Here is a 20,060-nt window from a genome sequence, read left to right on the forward strand (position 1 = left end):
AGCTGCCTTGTCGGAGTTACAGTATGTGCCTGTTGGAAAGCACTGGTAGTCTTGTGGTGAGCTACACTGGTTGTCCATATGTAACCTCATTCTGATTTGTAGTGCAAGATTTGGATTTGCCATGCATTCCCAGACCTGCAGAGCTCACAAGGAATAAAATCAATCATTTCTCAGAGCAAATTTGTCAAAAAGATGTTTCTTACCATCAGTTTTTGCAAGCACAGCTAACACAAGTGTATCTCAAATGCTTGAGCAAGGGAGCCACACATGGGGAGAGCTCCTGCTTCCCAGGTCAACAGGCTCATTGAAAATGTGGCAGCTCCTTTAATGCCTCTACCTGTGTGCAAAACTGGTAGAGGAGAACTTTCTCATGCCAATGCCTCCACCACTTTCTCACCTCTCTGTCTGCTTGAAACAGTTGCTGACAATAAAAAGAAGTGGGATCATTTAAAAGAAGTTGGATTTCTTTTCCAGATAGGACTCAGTGTAACTCAGTGGGCCAATGAATATTGCACTTCTGAGGTGCATCCAGCAGGTGCATTTATTAGATTTATCATTTATTAGATTTATCATTTATTAGATTTATTAAATGTATTAGATTTACTATGATAATTCATCCTGTGCAGCATCTGATTTGTGAAGGGCTTCTTTCTTACTAGATGTGCTCAGAAATGTCTATACAGTCTGTAAATTTATCCCTATTCTCCCTGCCAGCCTGACAACATTGAGGAACTCAATGCAACAGTGCTTTCATTGCATTAATGGCCTAATGTTTGCCCAGGTTCACACCAGGTTCTGCTGCAGGTTGTTTGTGTACAATGCAGCAACCAGAAAACAGCATTCTTGGACCTGAAATCATTCACAATATCATAATCCGTTCCCAAAATTTTCTCTGTCTTTTTTTCAGGCATGGACCCATGCTGGGATTCTGCTGAAACACAAGTACAGTTTCCTAGTGGGATGTGCCTCCATCTCAGATGTCATAGCTCAGGTAAAGGCTCCTCATAGAAGCCACTGTTCCCACTGTGTTATGGAGCAGATGCTTTCCTAAACGGGAGCTCTCTAGTACAGAGTCTCTCTGTGCCTTCTCTCTCTTCCACAAGCAAGACACCAGAGGAAGCAATCTTGTGTGCTGCCCTCTGACTGTTCATCCTGTGAAGGCTGTTTGCTGGCAGCTGTGGTTTAGGACATTCTCACTTGACTGGATCAAATCAGTTCCCAGGGCTGTTTGCCTTGAGGTCGTGTCCTGGAGCACTTCCACAGCCCTGATCATGGCTGAGAAACAAGTTCTGTATGTGCATGTGTACATTTGGGGGAAAGAAAGGTCAGGCAAGGAGACCACGGGCTGCTACCAGTCCTGAGCCTGAGAGAGTGCTTTGAAATAGATCTTGCTTTCTCTCTACATTCTCCCCAGCACCTTGCACAGTTCCAGTGAATCCTGAGCTGGAGGTGAAGGCATGATTCTCCAGCTGACCTGTCAGTTGTGCACAGGGTGTCTAATCCAAGGAAATGCAGTGAAAGCCACCTTTGACTACTTGTTACTGCTTCAAAAGGTGAAGGCTCAGAAGTGCTCCAGAAGGGGTCTGTGGTGATAACCCCTGGGTGATTCAGAGGAGACAAAATGTTTTTTGAACTTCCAAAAGGGAGCTGTTAACTATCCTGTTGTTTTGTATTAGGCACACTGAAAAAGCAGCATTCATACATACTGTGTTGTAGCATTTAACAACCAATATATAGCCCTCATTTGAAAACATATAAAAATATTTGGAAATGAAGAATCCCAGAAACTGTGAACAGTTGCTGTAGTGCCCCATTATCAGCTGTATGGTGTAATGACTGGATAAGAAAGAGGATAGAACAGTACAACATCTAAGGAAATATGAAGTCAATGGCACTCAGTTCAATTTTCTGTAGCATTTTCCTTCCACAAAAAATAAGGAAACCTTAAACCAGGTTGAGCTGTTCAGTCAGTTGCTACTCTGTATTTGTCAGCTCTGCCCCACTACAGTAGTGCACTAAATCCCCAGAGATAATACCAATTACTGCAAATGACCTTAGCCCTCAGGGTCTGCTCTTGTTCCGATGTGACCCACAAAGTTTCCTGACCCTGGCTCTCAGGCCATGTGAGCTAAATACAGAAACAAATTCTTATTTTGGCCGTGCCCTTTCCACAGCGGCTGGTGAGGGGCTGCCAGGGTTGTGGAGAATAAGACACCTGTCATCTTCTCTCAACAGAATACTACACAGAGCAAGAGCAAATCCAGAACACAAAAAGCTGTGGCTGTCACAGCCCAGAACTCTGCACCTACATATGCACCTCACACAGGGAGTAGGGGCACAGGCAGTAGCCACTTTTTCTTGGGTAGCTTCATGTGCACACTCTTTGTGACTGACCTTGCTTCTATTTACTGCAATTTAAAGCAATATTTTTGTAGGATTGAAAACCCTCATAAGCACTGTGCCCTGCCTCAGGAACATTTGCAGAGCATGGTTTTTCTTAACTACTTCTACAGCTCTAGCAATGAAGGAGAGAATCTGCACCTGAACAATGTGTATCTTATTTCTTGTAACTCACTTGAAATTCCAGAATGTCCTGGCAGGATTGTCCTGGTTCTGCTCTCTTCACAGCACCAAACACAGTTGGCTTTCCAGTTGTGCCCCCCATCCTGAGTCATTTGGAATTTAACAGGCTCTGTACTTAACAAAGAGAATAATATCATATTAATCAGTTCCTTTACATTTTATGGATTGAGCATTTAGTCTTAAGAGGCAGAATTGTGAACTGTTCATTAGCCCGAAAGTTTCCATTTAATTTACATTAATGTGGCTCTCAGCTGAAAAGCAAATAATGAAATAGTGAAATTTCACTTGAAAAAGCTGAAAATTAGGTTGACATAAGACTTCCTGCTTCTAAATGTTGAAGTGAATATTTTAAAAATCTGGCATTTTAATTGTAACTACCCTCCCCACTGCCCAAAAAATCCCACAACAGTAGGGCTTAGAAGCTGACCCTAGAAGCATGTCTCCAGCCTCAGTGTGTATCAGAATAGCACATTCTCCTGGGAAGGGTGACCCTCAGCCACATGCCTGCTGCCAGACCCTGCCAGACTTTCATGCCAGCCTTCTCCTATTTATGGGTTCTAGTCTATTCTGTCACCTGCCCAAACTTCAAGTCCTGTGTCACAGAGTATGAAGTTAACTCCTGTTCTTCTCATGTACATGACCAAATACTGAGGGATCCTGACTAAAGTTTCTGTAGAACTGTAGCCGTGAAAGTTGTTGCTTAGTAGGAATCAGACAGGAATCAGCCAGGAGGTGTGTTGGCCCTGGAGAAGCACCCAGACAGATTGTTAATCATCTGTTTGTTTTCTCTGCAGGTTGTTTTTGTAGCCATTTTGCTTCACAGTCACTTGGAGTGCAGGGAGCCTCTCTTGATCCCCATCTTGTCCCTATACATGGGAGCACTTGTGCGGTGCACCACGCTCTGCCTGGGCTACTACAGGAACATACATGATGTTATCCCTGACAGAAGTGGGCCTGAAATGGGGGTATGTCTTCATGCGTGTGTTTTTTTGAGCTCAATAATTTTACATGCGGTTTTTTTGTGTTGCAATACTGCATTAAACCACTGTGCATGAAGGGCCTTCTCTCTGTCCTGCAGGAAAAAACATTTCAGTTTAAGAGGCATGGTGGAAATTATTCCAGCAACAGCACATGTGACACAATGCCTTCCATAGTTTGGATGTGTCTGCTGAAGACCTCTGTACTGAGCTGTAAGACAGCACAGCATGAACTAAGGGAACACCTTACTTCATATGGAAGGAGATATCAAAATTTCTCTTTTTCTTCAAATGTCATATTGTTTTTCATGTAGCTTTGTCTAGTAGTCAGAAAAAATTATGCAGATAGATACCTTATGCATATTTATTGAGATCCATGACACATCTTTTGAATCAGTATTGCTACCATGAGTGAAAATATTTTAGGCTCCTCATATTGAAAATTATTGAAATTAATGTACCAATCTGACAATGAAGGGGAAAAGCAGAAAACCTTTCTCCATGCTTTTGGTCGTGTACTGCATGCTTTTTTCCAAACTCACTTCATTTTTTTTTTTTATCCTGTGTTGCAGGGAGAAGCTACAATAAGGAAGATGCTGAGTTTCTGGTGGCCTTTGGCATTAATTTTGGCAACTCAGCGAATAAGTAGGCCCATTGTCAACCTTTTTGTCTCCCGGGACCTAGGTGGCAGTTCTGCAGCCACAGAGGTAAGAAAGGCAGTGCTCTCCTTTACTGCAAATGATCATTTCCATGGCATTATCTCTGTGCCTCTCTCCTCAGCCAAGCTGACAAGAAAAAATTGTCTTAAGTACATTTCTCTTTAGTGCTCTTTTTATGCTTGAAAAGAAGATTGCCTGTACTCTCACCATGAGCCCTTCTGCCAGGTCTACTGGGACCTCACCCTCAGCGAGACTAGTAGAATTTTTTGGTGAACAGTGCCTGCATCCCAAGTTTTCATGCTCTACACATGGGTACATAGAGTCTGGAGCATTTAGATCCCAGGAATTTTAGGACAATTGACAGTAGTCCCATGTCCTGCTCTTTCCTGTCATGTATACTTTAGGGCTGTGCAAATTGAAGTGAAACTACTGTTAACAGTCAGTGCATCACACAGAACAGAGACACTAAAAAGTACATATAAAAAAAAATTCCCCCTTGGTTGGGATATGAAATGCACCCTGTTTCTCTTGAGGAATTTCAGATTACTCCAGTAAGTCTCTCCTACAGCTGTTGGGAGACAGATTTTTGACTGTGGTGCAGGGCCTTTACCAATGCTCACCACAAGCTGACCCATTCTCCTAAGAAGTCTAGGGAATTTCTGCTGCCAGTTTCTTGCAAGGATGTCTAGATGCTTATATCCATAGGATAAGCAAAGCTGTAAGATACTAAATTAAAAGAGAAGTTCAAAGAACTGCTGTAACTTTGTCATACATGATATGGTGTATTTCACTCACTCAGGAGGTGCCAGGGACTGCAAATAAACAGCTCTGAGAAAAGAACTTAGGAAACTTAAAACTTTTACATGTGTGATTCAGGGATCAGTCTGTGTCTTAAGAGTGGCCTTTGTACAAGGGAAGCCAAAAATTAGCAAAGATCAGTTTTGCATTTCTTGGTGACTTTCAGTTTTAGGTGCATCACATTTCATGGCTAGCCAGTTCCATTTTGTTGCTATTAGGATGACTCCAAATACATGTCACAGCTGGGGATTTATACTAACAGTAGTGGTCACATCCCAACCTTCTCTGATTTCTGAAATAATTCCTTTGCAAAGGGAGGTGCTGACAATACAGATAACACCAGTGTCTGGAGCATCTGTATCCACAGGACTTTTACAGGTCCCCTGTTCAATAACAGCAGCAGCTTTCACTGTGGGCAGGGAGTCCCTGTGAAGGACTAGGCTGTAACATGTTCATGAGGACCACAAATCCACTTGCACTGTCCATCCCCCTCTGCTTTGTTGGGACTGCCAGCACAGTTGTGGTGATTGGGCTGCCCCTTTGGTGGTGGCTGTCATAGGGGCCTTTCTCATCTGTCAAACACAGGTGCTAGACATTTAGGAAAACTTTCATGCATGTATGTTGGAGTAACACTAATTGAGGAAAAACACTGGGAAAAAATCACTACTAAAAACTTAATACTTTCATCCAAGCAGAATCTAGCATACACAATATGGTAGTGAAATACTTTTTCCTTCAACAGGCACTGTGTCTTTGCAGTCTTTTTGGATTTAACAATGAAAATAAGCAAAATAGCTTTTATATTCCTTACTTGATTTAACCTAGTTAGGTTTCATTTAGATGGAAATTCTGATGAAAATACAGTAATTGGAGGGTGTGCAATTAAAAAGGATACTATCTTAAAATTCCAATTTGTTTTATTTGAACCAATTACTTTTTCCAGGTACATTAAACATTATTAATGCTGTCATTAGCAGGGAAGGATTTATACCACTCTCTTCCTCTCTGTGGATATCATCACATTCCACTCCCATTTTAAACAGCACAGGGAACAAATTAGCTTGCTTCATGGTCCTGTGTTTGTATAGATCTTTTAACCAAGCAAAGACAGCAGTTACATTTATAATAGGAAAATGGGCTCAGATAATCAAGAAAATGTATTTTGAAAGTTTGGGAGTAAAACAGAAACAACAGTAGTTAAAAAAGGTCTTTCTTAACACTACCATTGCCAGGTGTAAAATTAATCAGAAGTATGTGGATTGTAACAGATCTGAACCTGCAGACAAAAGGCACCCAAGTACTTTGATTTCTAGAGTTAAGAGAGTCAGGCAGTTCTCAGTTCAGATGCATACTTCAGCTCTGAGGACTAGAAAACTTGGAGTGACAGTAGATTTACAAGTAGCCACAGGAAGAGTTCCTAAATACCTTTCCTACATGAAGGACATGTATTTGGACTTTTTCTTCAACAGCCAGAAAAATCACCAAAATCTTTCATACATAATATGGAGGGGAGCTTATTTATGTCTTTGATAAACCTCTTGGACTGTACTTACGAGAGAATAAACGGGCAGTGAATTGTTAAAATTTCAGGTAGTGAATTTTTTCTTATAATAAAAACGTTCACCTGGAATTATTTTTGTCTGGTGTTCATTGATGAGCACCAAAGTGGGAAGAGGTAGATTTTTTTGGTCTCATAAGTGCCTCCTGCCTCCAAGCAGTCATATTGATGTCCAAACTCACTCAGCCACTGAGATCCAATGATTTATATATAATCCGTCTTACCTGAAGCTTATTTATTTATGGATAACCAAGTAAAATGTATATAAATTGAAATTATGCAGTATGATCCAAAACTACTGTGAGCTCCAAGGCATTCTGCTGCTTAGCTATCTGTAGGTAAAATAACTCAGGAGCAATTTGGGAGGAAGGTGTTGGCCTGGTAAGGGGTGCACCACAGCTCAAGATAACTATTATCTCAGAGTATCAGAGTGATGGTGAAATGACAAAGTTGATTTAGGCAACTTCATGGCATGAAAAAAATTTCATAAGCTTAAAATGCCAGGCCAAATGACAGCCATTTTGATGGTGTTCCTGAAACAAAAAGTTTCCAGTCCCTGGTCTGGTTTCGCATTGTGCCAAGGTCAATGAGGTGATACTGGTGGGCAGTAGCGCCCTGTGTTAGTTTCACTGTTGTGTTTGAAGATTTGAGGTTCATGTTTCTCTCTCTCTCTATTCGTAGGCAGTGGCGATTTTGACAGCTACATATCCAGTGGGACACATGCCCTATGGCTGGCTGACAGAGATCAGAGCTGTGTACCCTGCTTTTGACAAGGTGAGTGTCCCTGTTAGGGCTGTCATAAATACCTCTGGTGGGGTTTTGCACGTGTGGTTCTCCTAGTTCTCTCTGCTTGTTGTTCCACTGATAGGTTTCCTTAAAATCTAGTTAAAATTAATTGGCTTTCGGTGGCTTCAAGCTGTTGTCTGATTTATGATTTTAACCTTATCTCTGTGTTACAAGGTGTTAAGCTGCCTTTTGGATAGATAGGTGCTGTAATTTTAGGGATTAAAAAAAGTCCGCACAATGAGGTAGCTACTCAGGTAACGAAGTGATTTCTCACAAAGTGTCATCACTGAATGAGCAAGCTCACGTCTCTGCTCCGGATTTTTTGGTATCTCCCAAGTGGTTTGGGTTCATTTGCTTATGTTAATATTTATCAAGGGGTGTTTCACAGTCTGACACTAACAGAGATAACAGACATTCTTTAGAACTGACTTAGCTGACCAAGGCTATGAAGATTTTTGTTGGTAAATCATGTAATTATGTAAGAATGCAAGGACTGCTCCTGGAACTGGGCACAGAGCAGAAATTAATTTTGTTTAGTCTCTTTTTTTGCTCTGATTTATGACTGGTACTCACTAGTCCATATATTATGCAAAGAACAATCCTCTCCTGTGACTCTAGAATTCAAATGCCAGATTGTCTCCTTCCCTTTATTTACCAATTAGTAACTGAACTTTCTGGTTCCAAATACTCATGAAAAATATGTTTTCTCTGGAATGTATCTAACTGGAGCAAGCCCTGTTTAATATCATCCACCATATTTACAAGGAGAATTTAAAACCAACACGAAGTCAAATCAATCACAACCTCCTAACCTGCCTGTGTACAACTAAATTGACCTGTCAGATAAAATACCACATGTAGGTTTTCTTGGAGGCCATGCTGCTCTAAAGGAACTGCAGATGCACACCCAGTGAGCTGCAAGATAAAAATAGTTTGGGACAGGAAACTCAGGAGCTGCTAACCACATTTGATGCAAGCCACAATCAAATGCACTATTGGCAAGCAGTAGTAACAGCAATTAAGACTCCTAAATTCAGGTCTGATTTAGCTGGTTAACGATACACTGACAACTGCAGAGGTGACAGGATTTGACCAGGATTTGTCCATTTGTTTATTTCAGTTAAATGGCTTCTCACAGGGCTCTTGTGGGACACTGTGAGGAAGAAAATGCTAGGATAAGGCACAGATGGGTACAGTTTATCTAACTGCTGGAAAAGTACTCATGGGAATTTTAGTTCCATGTTTGAAGAGCAATTTGTAATAAAATGTACAAAATTAGGTAGCAGCAGTATAAAGGGTATTTCATCCTGGAAACCATATGTGTAATTGCCTTTGCTCTACTTTTCAGACAATAAATACCAAACCCACAGTGGGTTTTTGAAGATTGCTGTGAGAATTGCTTTTCCCTCGGTCATGCATCACCTTGTGTCACAGTGCCTTCCAAAAGCTTTATTTCCTTATCATAAGTTTTTCTCAGAAGAGCCCAAATAGAAACACTTTTTTATTTCTGGACCCTGTAAGGTGTCCATTGTGATTTTCAGAAGCCAAAACAGTGTGTTGCACTCAAACTCCCATTTTCTGTTGTTAGTTATTCAGGAGGCCGGCAATGCTGATGGCCATCAGAAGCACACTGACTGATGGGATTTGAGATGCCCCTCTTCAGGGGTTCTACTGGTGAAGTCAGATTATTGTCTTCACAAGGGAAATCATTATCTCTCTTCACATTTGTTAGAGAGATGCAACCCCATGGCCTAGCAGTTACATTCAGGCTGAGGGTTACTACTGACATTTTGGAAGAGAGCAGGCATATGCTAGTTCTGTGCTCTCTATGCTGTTTTATATGGTGATAATGCCATTGATCCTAATGGACCCTGCCACCTGGCTCAGTACAACACCAGTTTTGAGATTTGTGAATGCTGTTTATCTGATGACTAGATGGGAATTCTTACTGCTCCATAGTGTTTTGTTCTGAGAACTAAATAGTGTGGAAGAGTTATGGCCAAAGAGTATGTGGTCAAGAGTTGGAGCAAAGGGCAGAGTACGGCAAGGGCAGGGATAACAGCAGAGAGATACAAACAGATGAGAAAGCTTTTTCTTAGCAGCCCTTTTTGGATGGTTTGTTTTGGGTGTGCTTTATTTCTTCTTTCTTATTTTAGGCTTGTTAGAAAGTTGAGCCATGCAGCAAAAAGTTCATTTAAACAGTGGTGAGTGATGTAAGCAAAGCTTATCCTCACATCTGTGAAAACTAACAGCAAAGCAAAGTATTTCTTCAGAAACACAATTAATAGTAGTAGATGCATGAAAAAATGTTTACAGGGAGTTTTCATAACCTGTTCCCAAAATGGTCAGATGGAGTGGCTTCCTTCTTTAGGGTCTGGGTTGCCTACATCTTCAAGCAAACTTCCAAGCAGGTATTTAGACAGAAACATGCGGCTATCTAGGTGCAATTGCTGCACTGATCAGAACAAAAGCCTGAAACTGCAAAATTCCATCAAGCACCTGAATGTGTGTGAAATAATGTACTGTTCATAGTGCTCCACTCCCCAAATGTGTCTGCAATAGTTTTATTTCTCTTACAAGTGACTCCAGTAGAGAAGGCTGACTCTGTGACAGGGACTGCAGCTCTACCCCAGTTACATCTAGGGTGTATAAATGTACATCTCATGCTACAGATTTTATCAGCATGTGCACAAACTTGTGTATCAAACAGACCCAGGGTAAATGCAATATATGACCTAACAGCCTCTTCCTTAAGGGCTCCTAATGGTAACCTGCTTTGATATCCCATCCTCTCCTTTCACAGACCATTTCGTTTGGTTTTATGCATTCTCCAAGGGCAATTTTAAATCTTCAGCTTCATTTGTTATATTAGACATTTGGAAGAAGGCTTTTGTTGTTTTAAATAAAACTTTGTTGCCATGTGAGTACAGAGCCCATGTTCAAGGTGGAACATCTAATAGTCCTAATTATGTTCTGTTCATTAAACTGCATTAATGGAGCCAGCTGTTCCAGAAGCTTTGTTTATATTACCTGCTTGTCTAATTGGATCAGTAAGGATGCTTGCATTCTTGATTTGGTACCAATTTGTGATAAAAGGGAATTGAATCCAGTTTTTCCTGTGAAACCATGCTACAAACATTAAAATAAGGTTTAAAAAAAATCATGTGGTGTTTTCTTAGAAAGCGCTACCAACCTTTTTCAAAGCTGAATTTGTTAAATACAACTTATTATTTGGAAAAGTAGGGAGATTACTCAGCCCTCAGTGACCATAGCAGCAGTTGCTGTCAGTTTAAGCAGAAAATGTTCTGTAGTGGTACAAAGTGCTCAGAAAGCTCCAGGTTATAAAGCAAACAAGCCAAGTCAGACACGGACAGGCACAGACAGTCAGGTCCAGCACATGACCCTGGTGCCAGCAGCTTCTGGTAGTCTGGAGCCAGGCTAATGCTCTCTATCTCTCTCTCTCTCTTGCCCTAGAATAACCCCAGCAATAAACTGGTGAACACCAACAGCACCGTCACAGCCACACATATCAAGAAGTTCACTTTTGTCTGCATGGCGTTGTCCTTAACGGTAAGAAACCTTTGTTCTGTTCAGTGGTTTTCAACTCAACCAGAAAATTGCCTCCTCTACCTAATGCTAAAAGCACTAGTAGTTTAAGAAAGGTGAGTTGTCTTGTCTTGTGAAGCTGTGTTGCTTTTATCTGGAGAAGGGAGTGTGATCATAGTATTGGAGTAACAAGAAAATCAGTTGTCATTAGCTCAGGCTAGATATCAAAAAAGTTGGAGTTACTCCACTTTATTTTCACTACTTTTCATTTCAAATCAGCCTCCTATGCAAAAAAGATATCAGAGACCCGCTTTTCTTTTCATCTCTGTTTCTTTTTTAAAATGAACAAAACTTCATGTAGCCAATGTGTCAGGAAGACAAAAGAATGCATTTGTATCACATGCAGTGGGATGGCAGCCTGTCCCTGGGCATTTTTCATGTACTGTGAATGGTGAGAAAGGGAGCATGGATTGACCCTGCAGTAGCTGCTCCCTGCTGCCTCTCCTGGCACTGGGTTTTCATGTGGGGGTACTTTGGTGCACATTTGTTCTGTTTGCTCTCAAAATTAACTAAAAAGGGCAATCTCAGAGATGGTACTGACACTGACTAAAGGATCTAAATCTGTGTCATTTCATGGGGATAGTTTTCAGGGAGAAATAAATTTTGCTGAGCCTGCCATGTTTCAAAATGACCAATTTGCACATATAAATACATTGCATTTTCCCCAAGAACACTGTTTCAGCAGTCTTCTTAGCAACACACAGGCAGTTGTGGAAGAAAACTGCAGCTGGTGGGAATAGCAAATAATGGAGCATTGCATGCTTTCCATGGGGTACCTGGGTGCTTTGGAATTCTCTTCTCCCTACATTCACAAATTCACTATTGAGTATGGGAGTGCTGACAGAATTTCTCTCTCCCCTCCATTTTAGTGTAGAACCTTTATGTCTGAATTGCAAGTGGTTTATGCATGAAGAGAAACTAATTTATGTCAAAGGAAATACAGCACACAAGCCAGAAATGTTTGTAGCCATCTCCACCCCACCTGAGAATGCGGGATACAGAACTCTGTGTTATTTCACAGTTGAAAATGAAGCAGTTCAATCCATCCATGGCTGAATTGCGTTTCTTCTGTTCTTTGTTTCCTATACTTTTTCCCTAAACAGCTACAACTGGCCACCATCAAAGACAGAATTGTATGAACCAATGTGGCATCTCCTCTGTCTTTTAGTTTCCTTAAGCTTGACCTTTTTTCATGTGGCTTAGAGACCAACAGCTCTTGCTCTAACTTGTATTTCCTACAGCAAGAAACAGACATATGCCTCCAGTGAATTAGCCATTGTCTGGAGACTTTCCATGAGACTCTAGCTCTCGTTATCTACCATCACATGCCTTGAGGTTTCCTTTTGTGTCCTGTTCCAGACCAAAGTCATGTTCTCTAGAGTTGGAGCCTCCCTCAAAGTCTGTGTGTTGTTACAGATCCACAAAGGGGAAAGCTTTCCTTATCCTAAATTGTTCTGAGAATGCTATTTCAATCTCAAGAGTTTTCTCTGAACTGACTGTATTATTAATCCCCCATGATATTTATCAGGTTACTCTGATTCTGATATATTACAAGCTTTTCACATTACCATCACTATCCTCTTAAAAGTAATTTTTAATCACCTCAATTAGCTTTTGTTTTGTGACTTCCTGGGATTTTGTATCCAGAAGTTCTCAATTTACTTTCAAGGGCAGTTCTTTCATGAGATCATCATGGGAGATTCTGCCCGCAATGGAATTCCAGAAACACTTTTGAGGTCCATAGCTTTTCCTGTCCCATTTCTATTTTTGCCTGCTAGTGACAGATTCTTAGGATTGCTTGTCAACAGACAGAGCGGAAAAATAGACACGAGCTCTAAAGATTCAACTATACTCAAAGGCACAAGCCTGCAAATGCTTCAGCACCCAAACTCAGCAGATGTTGGGATGGCTCATGTTGATCTGTGCCACAGGCTCTAAGGAAGTAGATTTCAAATTTGTCTTTGTTTTGGCCAGGTGAGCTCCCATGGCCATTTGTGATAGCTGTGTTTTTATTCAGGGGCTCTACTTCAACAAATGGCAGTCAGACTAGTGGCATCACCATTGGTACCATCTTGTTCGTTCAGGTCAGAGGGAAGGGCTCCCAGGCTGATAAGCCAAAACAAATCCAGTATTTAAACATGTAATGTAAAGGCATTTTCCAGTGGATGATCTGTAGAAGGATTCCAGTAGATGTAAAGATAAAGGAAGTCCATTAACCACTCGAAAAAATAATAGTGAAGCTTTAAGTACAAGCAGCAGCCCTGCAGGGAAGCACCTTCCCAATGTAAAACCTTGGGAAGCTTCCAATTATCAAAGACATGCTATTCCAATAAAACTGGGAGGAAAATGTCCTACCTCCTTCCACAGACTGGTCATGCCTGCACAAGAAGTACTGCAATCCTACTACTGCAACAGAAACACCTTGTCACTGTTGTTGGTAGTGACAGTATTAGGTCAGAGTAGAAAAAAAAAGGCACAGTTTTGTTAAGAAACATAACTTCATGGTTTGTTTAAATTCTCATGGGATCTGTCTGAAAGGCTACACCTGAGCCTTTCCAGGCTCACTTTGCAACATGCACATGTGCTCTGTCAAGGATGATCATAAGTACTGTCTCATGGCTTTGAAGCTGCTATTAATGCTAGGGTATTAAGGCTGCTTCTTCAAAAAATGAGAATTAGTTGTGTTGCTCAGTAAAAAATGTGTAGACAAGCTGTTTTATTTAAAGGCTTAAAGTAGAAGGCATTAAACTCCTGATAGGTAAGACAGCTGCTGTGATTAGTCACATTGATGTGGTTTTTGTTGTAAGTGGGGATTCCTTCCAAAGCCATGTTTTGTGACTGTGCAACTGAATGTGGAATTTGTGTAGCAGAGGGAAGGGACTCAGCTGTAGAATTTTTTCCATACAAATAAAGGACCATTCTGATTTTAAAAAGTAAGTCATGCTCGGTAATTTGCATGCAGTTTAAAGGGTGTCCATAATGCATTTGCCATTATCTGTTACTTCATTGCCAGTAGGCACTTTGGGAAAAATGCTTCTTTCCATATAGAAGCAAAGATGGTGCTCCAAATGCCAATGCTGCTGCCATTGCAGGTTAGGCTGTTGAAGAACTAAACATTTTGGTTCAGTGCTGTTTAGATGGCCGTGCAGATCACCCTGAGGTTGCTGCACAGTTGTAAACTAAGGGAAGACATGGACCCAAGAGAAAAGTGGTACATCTGTAGCTCATATCCCTTTGGTTGTGGGATGTGTCAGCCTCAGTACACTGCAGAAATCCCAAAATAATTTGTCTGGGTGCTAATTTACTGCATTTCTCCACTGCAGCGAAGGTTTGTTCTGTCAGGGGAGACACTCCCTCACATATGAGCTGTGCATAGAGGAGCAGGCTCTGTGAGGAGCAAGCTACTCAAAGGAATCCTGCCATACACAGGGGAGTAATAGCAAACAGGCTGTGTTTTAGCAAAATTCTATTTCATAGAATTCTAAGAAATTTTATTTCTTAGAATGCTGGTAGTGTCTCTGAGCTTGGATACCAGAGTGCAAAATTCAGGGATTTTTCCAAGGCAGACTGTGATGGGGAAGAGATACTGCCAAATTACCTTTCTCTCTCTTTTTCTCTTTTTCTGTCTTTTTTTTTTTCTTTTCAATTTTCTCCCCATTTCCCAGCTGAGCTGTTTTTTAAGCCTTCTGTGATGACACAGAAGTTGCAGTCAGTTAAGATCCTTTTCCCTGGCTAATGTTAGCTGCTGGCCGCCACGTGATTAGTGTTTGGTCATCTGCCTCTGAACTGCAAGGCTTGGCAGGCTGATTTGACATCAGCTGTTAGTGCTGCTGTACAAAAGTGGCATTCCTGCAGCCACTGCAGCCTCGTCTGTGTGGCCACAGCCGTGTCCTCTCACATGTCTGCGAGTGTGCCCTGAGCTGAGGGGCAGCCATCGATTGTGTAGGCAGCACTGGGAAATGGGACAGTCAGCTCTCCCAGGGGAATGGCAGCAGTAGCATTCATGTCTCAGAATCATGCTGGAAGGCAGGTCATGTCTTAGTTAATACTAGGTCTGAGCACCCTCATTTAGTAGCTGCCAGTGGGGTAAAAGCATGGCCAGCTCAGCATGGCTGAGTCACTGCTGGTCACTGCATGGGGAACACACAGGGTGCTGGTGAGAGAAAGCAGCTTCTCAGAGAGCACTGTGGAAGCTCCCCAGCCCACCAGCACTGAAAGTGACTCTGAATAGTCTGCACTTACTTGTTCATTTACAGCAGGGAAGGAGCAATCAGTTCTTACAGCAGTAGTTCGAGAACTGCAGTTTGGTTCAGCTTTGTCTCCCAGCAGCATCAGGTGGGACAGACCACAGTGGTTTTTGGGATACAGTTCCAAACACCAGCTCCTGTTGCTGCACGGTTCACGTTAGCTAAAGTGTTAGCAAGACATGTGGCCAGTTATCTTCATATTCTCTAGTGTTCTGTGGATTGCAACAGGTTTTCCCTTCCCCAGTAAGACAGGCTCAAGGTGCCAGGGTGACACGCTGTGTGCACCACACCATGTTCATCCATCTGTCACCAAGCTCATGTACAGCAGGAGAGCTGCACAGTACCTCTGAGTTTTAACATGTGTTCTATTAGAAACAGCTCAAAGCTCTTTCCAGCTATTTAAAAGGAATTTCAATCCTGCTTTGCTTTTTTTTTTAATGAACATATAGTTATGGACAATTGGGGAAGGTAGCATTTTTCATGAATAAACAGACTGATTAAGGGGAGAAGCTAATTATATAGAATACTGTTTTATATTTAATTAGTAAACACTGCTTAAGAAACAAAATCCATGGTTTTTTGATGTTCAGTTTTGCCCTGTGATTTTTCATTCCTTTCTATTCCAAAAGAATAAAGATAAAAGATAGAGTGGAGAGAAGGTGTTCACATTTTCACTTATATCCGTGTGATTTATGTAAGATTTATAAATTTCATATTTACTTGTTATAAACATACTAATGAAAACTTTAAGTCTCTTTAAAAAATACATAAAAAGAACCATCACCATGAAGTTTCAATGAAATTGAAGGTTCAGGCACTTAAGCTGAACAGATTAATGTGCATTGTGTTGCAGTAACCAAATGCAAATTCCAGGTCACCTGCATTAGATTTAAATCTCAGTGAAAGTTTAAATGCAATATACTTAGGAGCAGACAGCTAGTCAGTTTACTGGCTGATATGCTTAACCCTGAGAGTTGAGTGTGTGTGTGTCAATACATGTCAAAATGTCAGCTACTTTACAGTCAGGGTTGGTTTATTGACTCCTCAATTATGTTGCTCCTAATGGAGGAGTCTAATGATAACTTCAAAATGTTTCTAATACTAGTAAAATTATTTTCTATTTTACTTGTTAGGTAATCTCTTAGGTTCTAGAAATAAAAAGCTAGATTTTTTTTTTTTTTTTGTAAATAGAGTGCAGTGTTTAGATTCATAACTTGTTCTTTTGGTGGAGGATTAAAAAGTACTGATTTCCAAGGGCTCCTGCTGATGAGCAACTCTAGTTTGAGGAGTTACTACTGGCAAGTGTTGTTTCTTTCATTTGCTGGTAGTTATCAGTCCCTTAGGAGGAGCAGCACACAGACATTTTGTCAGCTCTCCAGTGATAATAGCTTGTAGCACAGCAGCATAAACTACCATCACTTGGCACTTGTATTCATCTCACAGATTAATGTATAATGTATGTACCTGATAAGCATGTCATCATAGTACCATTCTAAGTGAAGGTCTTATATAATATCATAACCATCAGAAGGTTTAAGCTGCAGCATTTAACCTGTTTGCTTGTGTATCTTATATTTCCCCCCAACCATGGGCAAAAAAGAGGGACAGATGCCGGGAACTATGGACTTGGAAGATTCAATAGAGGGACCCCATCTCCATCTGAAAACAGCAGGGTGAGGTCCAGAGTCACAGGGTTTCTCCTGCTGGATCCCTGTGATGAGATCAGTTTCAGCCTGAAGACTGGAGGAGGAAAGTCTTTGTTCCATTTGACAGGAGTTTACTGCAAGCCATCCCATCATTTTCCTAATTCTGAGTCATCATCTGCTTGGTTATGTTCTGATATTAATCATCAAGCACATAGGAGATAAGAAAACCCTGTTCAAGAACAAGGAAACCAGTGTAACAGGGAAAATTCCCTATATGAAAAAATGAGAGGCACAGAAGACAAGAGTCAGTAGTTGCTGCTTCTGCTTAATTCTGTTAGAGCAAGAGTCAAACACTGTGGAAGAGTAGCAGCTGTGTTTCATCCAGGCTGGAAAACCTTGTCTGATTAAAAGACAACTTGAGATGCCTGAGCTTTTGCTCTCTGCTTTGGATTTGGTTCTGCCAGAACTGCCAAGTAGGTACTGGCTGCTGCCTCTTCTGTCCAGTTTATCAGCAAGGCTCCACCAGCCAGTGAAATGTAGCACTGGCAGATAATACTGGAGTCAGAATGAATAAAGGCAGAATAGTCATACCAACTCAGTGTATTATTGCAACAGCATTGCCTTATTGATTTATTCCCTGATGCTGTGAAAACACTCCATACTCAATAGTTATTCAATTTCCAGTTGAAGTCAGCAAATCATATTTCCCAGCCTTAAGTCTGGCAGCTGATTTTTCCCATGAGGGACACCAAAGACTGTACAGTTTTCATAGGCCCATTTGCTCTCAAATATTCATTCTGTAGTGTAATAAATATACCATTTCATATCCCTTTCTGCACTTACAAATAAGTTCATTTTCCAGTTGATAAACTAGCCTGTGTGAAGCTCTTTCGTGCATTAGAGTGATGTATTTGATGTTTTCAACTATGCTGTCTGCTAAATAATGAGACATAAAGCAGCTCTTGACAGAAGTTAAAGGAGAAAAGTTAAAGAATTCATTGCATCTCTGCAGCAAGCCTGACTGCTGGCCTAATAGGTACCCTTAGTTTGCACTCAGGATAACATGATTTAGGCTTGCATGTTGAAAAATGCCAAGGAACATGTTCCCATTTCACTGAAATCTTTTGAAGGTAGAAGAGGAATATCCATAGCATGAAATAACTTCATGGCAGATCCCTGCAGTGCACAGCTCCCACTGGGTCCCAGGAGGAGAGGAGGTCCCATGGCATTTGGCCGTCCTGAATGCACTTCCTGAGCTGCAGTTGCTAAAGGAATATCATGGTCTCCATTTTCTTTCCCGCTTTGGAGATAAAATACCTAGAAGGCCAAGAGACAGAAAATTGCATTCAGGGCCTGACCTGAGATTAATTTTTAGATACCTTAGGCAGCTTCACTGTAGCCAGGGGGTATGCAAAGGAGTGTTTTAGAATTGAGTTTGCCACAAGCAGTACCTGTGAACATGTTTTCACAAAAAAAGTGGATAGTTTTTCTCCTTTCCAAAAGAAAATAAGGTCAGTTACCATTATTTCTATTAGACTGTCAGGTAGCAAGAAAATGAAGAAATACTTGAATTTATCCCTTCACCTTCATGCATTTGAGCAAACAGGGGAGAAGGGTTGTGTGTGCTCATTTGATTAAGTTTAGTAAGGCTCATTAATCAAATGAGCACACACAATCTTTGCTCCTAGAGAGGAGCAAAGTGATTTCCAATTCTGACCCATGCAAGAGACTGTTGGGGCTTTTACTCCATTATTCCTCTTAGATTCTCACAAGCCCTTTAGCCAAGTACCTGCTGCCTCATCATCTGAATGATTTCAAGTCAGAAAAAGGAAGCAAGGAAGAGAAAAAACAACTGTTTCCTTGTGACTGATGCCATGTATTTCCCTCATTGTATTGAGAGGATTGCTACCAGAAAAAAACACCCAGTAACTGCAACTTGGATAGCTCTGGTACCTATAAACATTCCAGGCTACTAATACTGGTTCTTAGTTCACAAGGTGAAATCTTGAACAAAGTGGGGATTTCTGAGATCCTTCATTTAGCCCTTCTGCTCTATGCTTTACATCTCACCTGCATGCAATGCTAAAACCTCCTCAGTTCCCCATCTCAACTCTTATGGAAAAATGACAGATAGCAGGCATTCTGAAGATGGCCCACAAGGACCAAAGTCTGAATTCAGAAAAGGGGCAGGACTGCAGAGGAGTGTGGTGAAATATGAGCATATTTAATACTAAAGAGAGAGCTAAAGATGTAGTCTTTGTGCATTGATGGTGCAGAAGAGCAGCTAACAAGTAGATACAAAAGGAACTGAAATTCACAAAACCTAATTTTTTCACAAATTTTTGACTCATGACCTAGGGAATAGCATCATGGTCTGAAGATGACAAGCCATACATTTAAGTTCCTTGGCATTTCAGATACTGAACACCTTCCCTGCAAATAAGGAATGCAATGTGGTATCCAGTTAGAAACCTCATTGATCTGTTCTGTCTTGGAGATTTGGCTGCTGTAAGCATTTCTGCCTTACCAGAAGAAACAGCTGTGCCACACCATGAAAAAAAGGATCACAATGATTTCTTTCATGTGATCAAGGAAATCTGTGGATTTATCAGTTTTCATGTGCTCAAACTAAAGCATTGCACAAACTAAGTTACTTTGTAGAAATCACAGATTTTAATTCTGGAGCAGAAAGTTTCTGATGGCAATAATGCTTTTTAGTTTTTGAAATGCTTGTGTTTTGACAAAGCACAAATGTTTTTGGCACTGTGTTTTGTGGTGTTGTAGTTCCAGAAGGTCAGTTACCAACCACTGCACTAGAATTTATAAATAGAAGGTTATGTTAGAGCCAAATTTCTTAAAGTGGCTTGTGTTACTGCATTAACTAGGGTGAGCCTTTGCTGTCTTTTAAGGTTGACCAAGGTTATATGATTTTTATTGGCAGGGAGGGAGAGTGGTTTTTTTTTTAGGAAGTCTGACTGCAGAATTTTAGAGTTTTAGTTATAATTTTTTTTTATGCATCCCACAGTGTCAAATTGCAGATTAATACTGCCAATCATCATTCCCCTTCCACATAGTTTACAGCAGTCAGATTTATAGTATATTTTCCAGTTCATCCAGGTTGAAGCAGTGGTAGATCCTCCCCTCTCTAAGGTCATGCTTACAGCTTTCCTGAACTGGAATTGTTCCTGAATATCTCCTTT

General features: G+C 40.9%; 1 protein-coding gene across 1 annotated transcript in view; it reads left to right on the top strand.

Moving 5' to 3' along the window:
- The window catches only part of ANKH (ANKH inorganic pyrophosphate transport regulator), a 97,634-nt gene that overhangs the window by 64,292 nt on the left and 13,282 nt on the right, over positions 1-20,060 (top strand). The window contains exons 4-8 of the mRNA XM_064705487.1: positions 908-991; positions 3,378-3,548; positions 4,133-4,267; positions 7,257-7,349; positions 10,836-10,931. Of these exons, the coding sequence (XP_064561557.1) occupies positions 908-991; positions 3,378-3,548; positions 4,133-4,267; positions 7,257-7,349; positions 10,836-10,931 (579 nt within the window). The remainder of the gene's footprint in view (positions 1-907; positions 992-3,377; positions 3,549-4,132; positions 4,268-7,256; positions 7,350-10,835; positions 10,932-20,060) is intronic.

This window comes from Zonotrichia leucophrys, chromosome 2, assembly GCF_028769735.1.
Source record: "Zonotrichia leucophrys gambelii isolate GWCS_2022_RI chromosome 2, RI_Zleu_2.0, whole genome shotgun sequence".
Lineage (NCBI taxonomy): Eukaryota > Metazoa > Chordata > Aves > Passeriformes > Passerellidae > Zonotrichia > Zonotrichia leucophrys.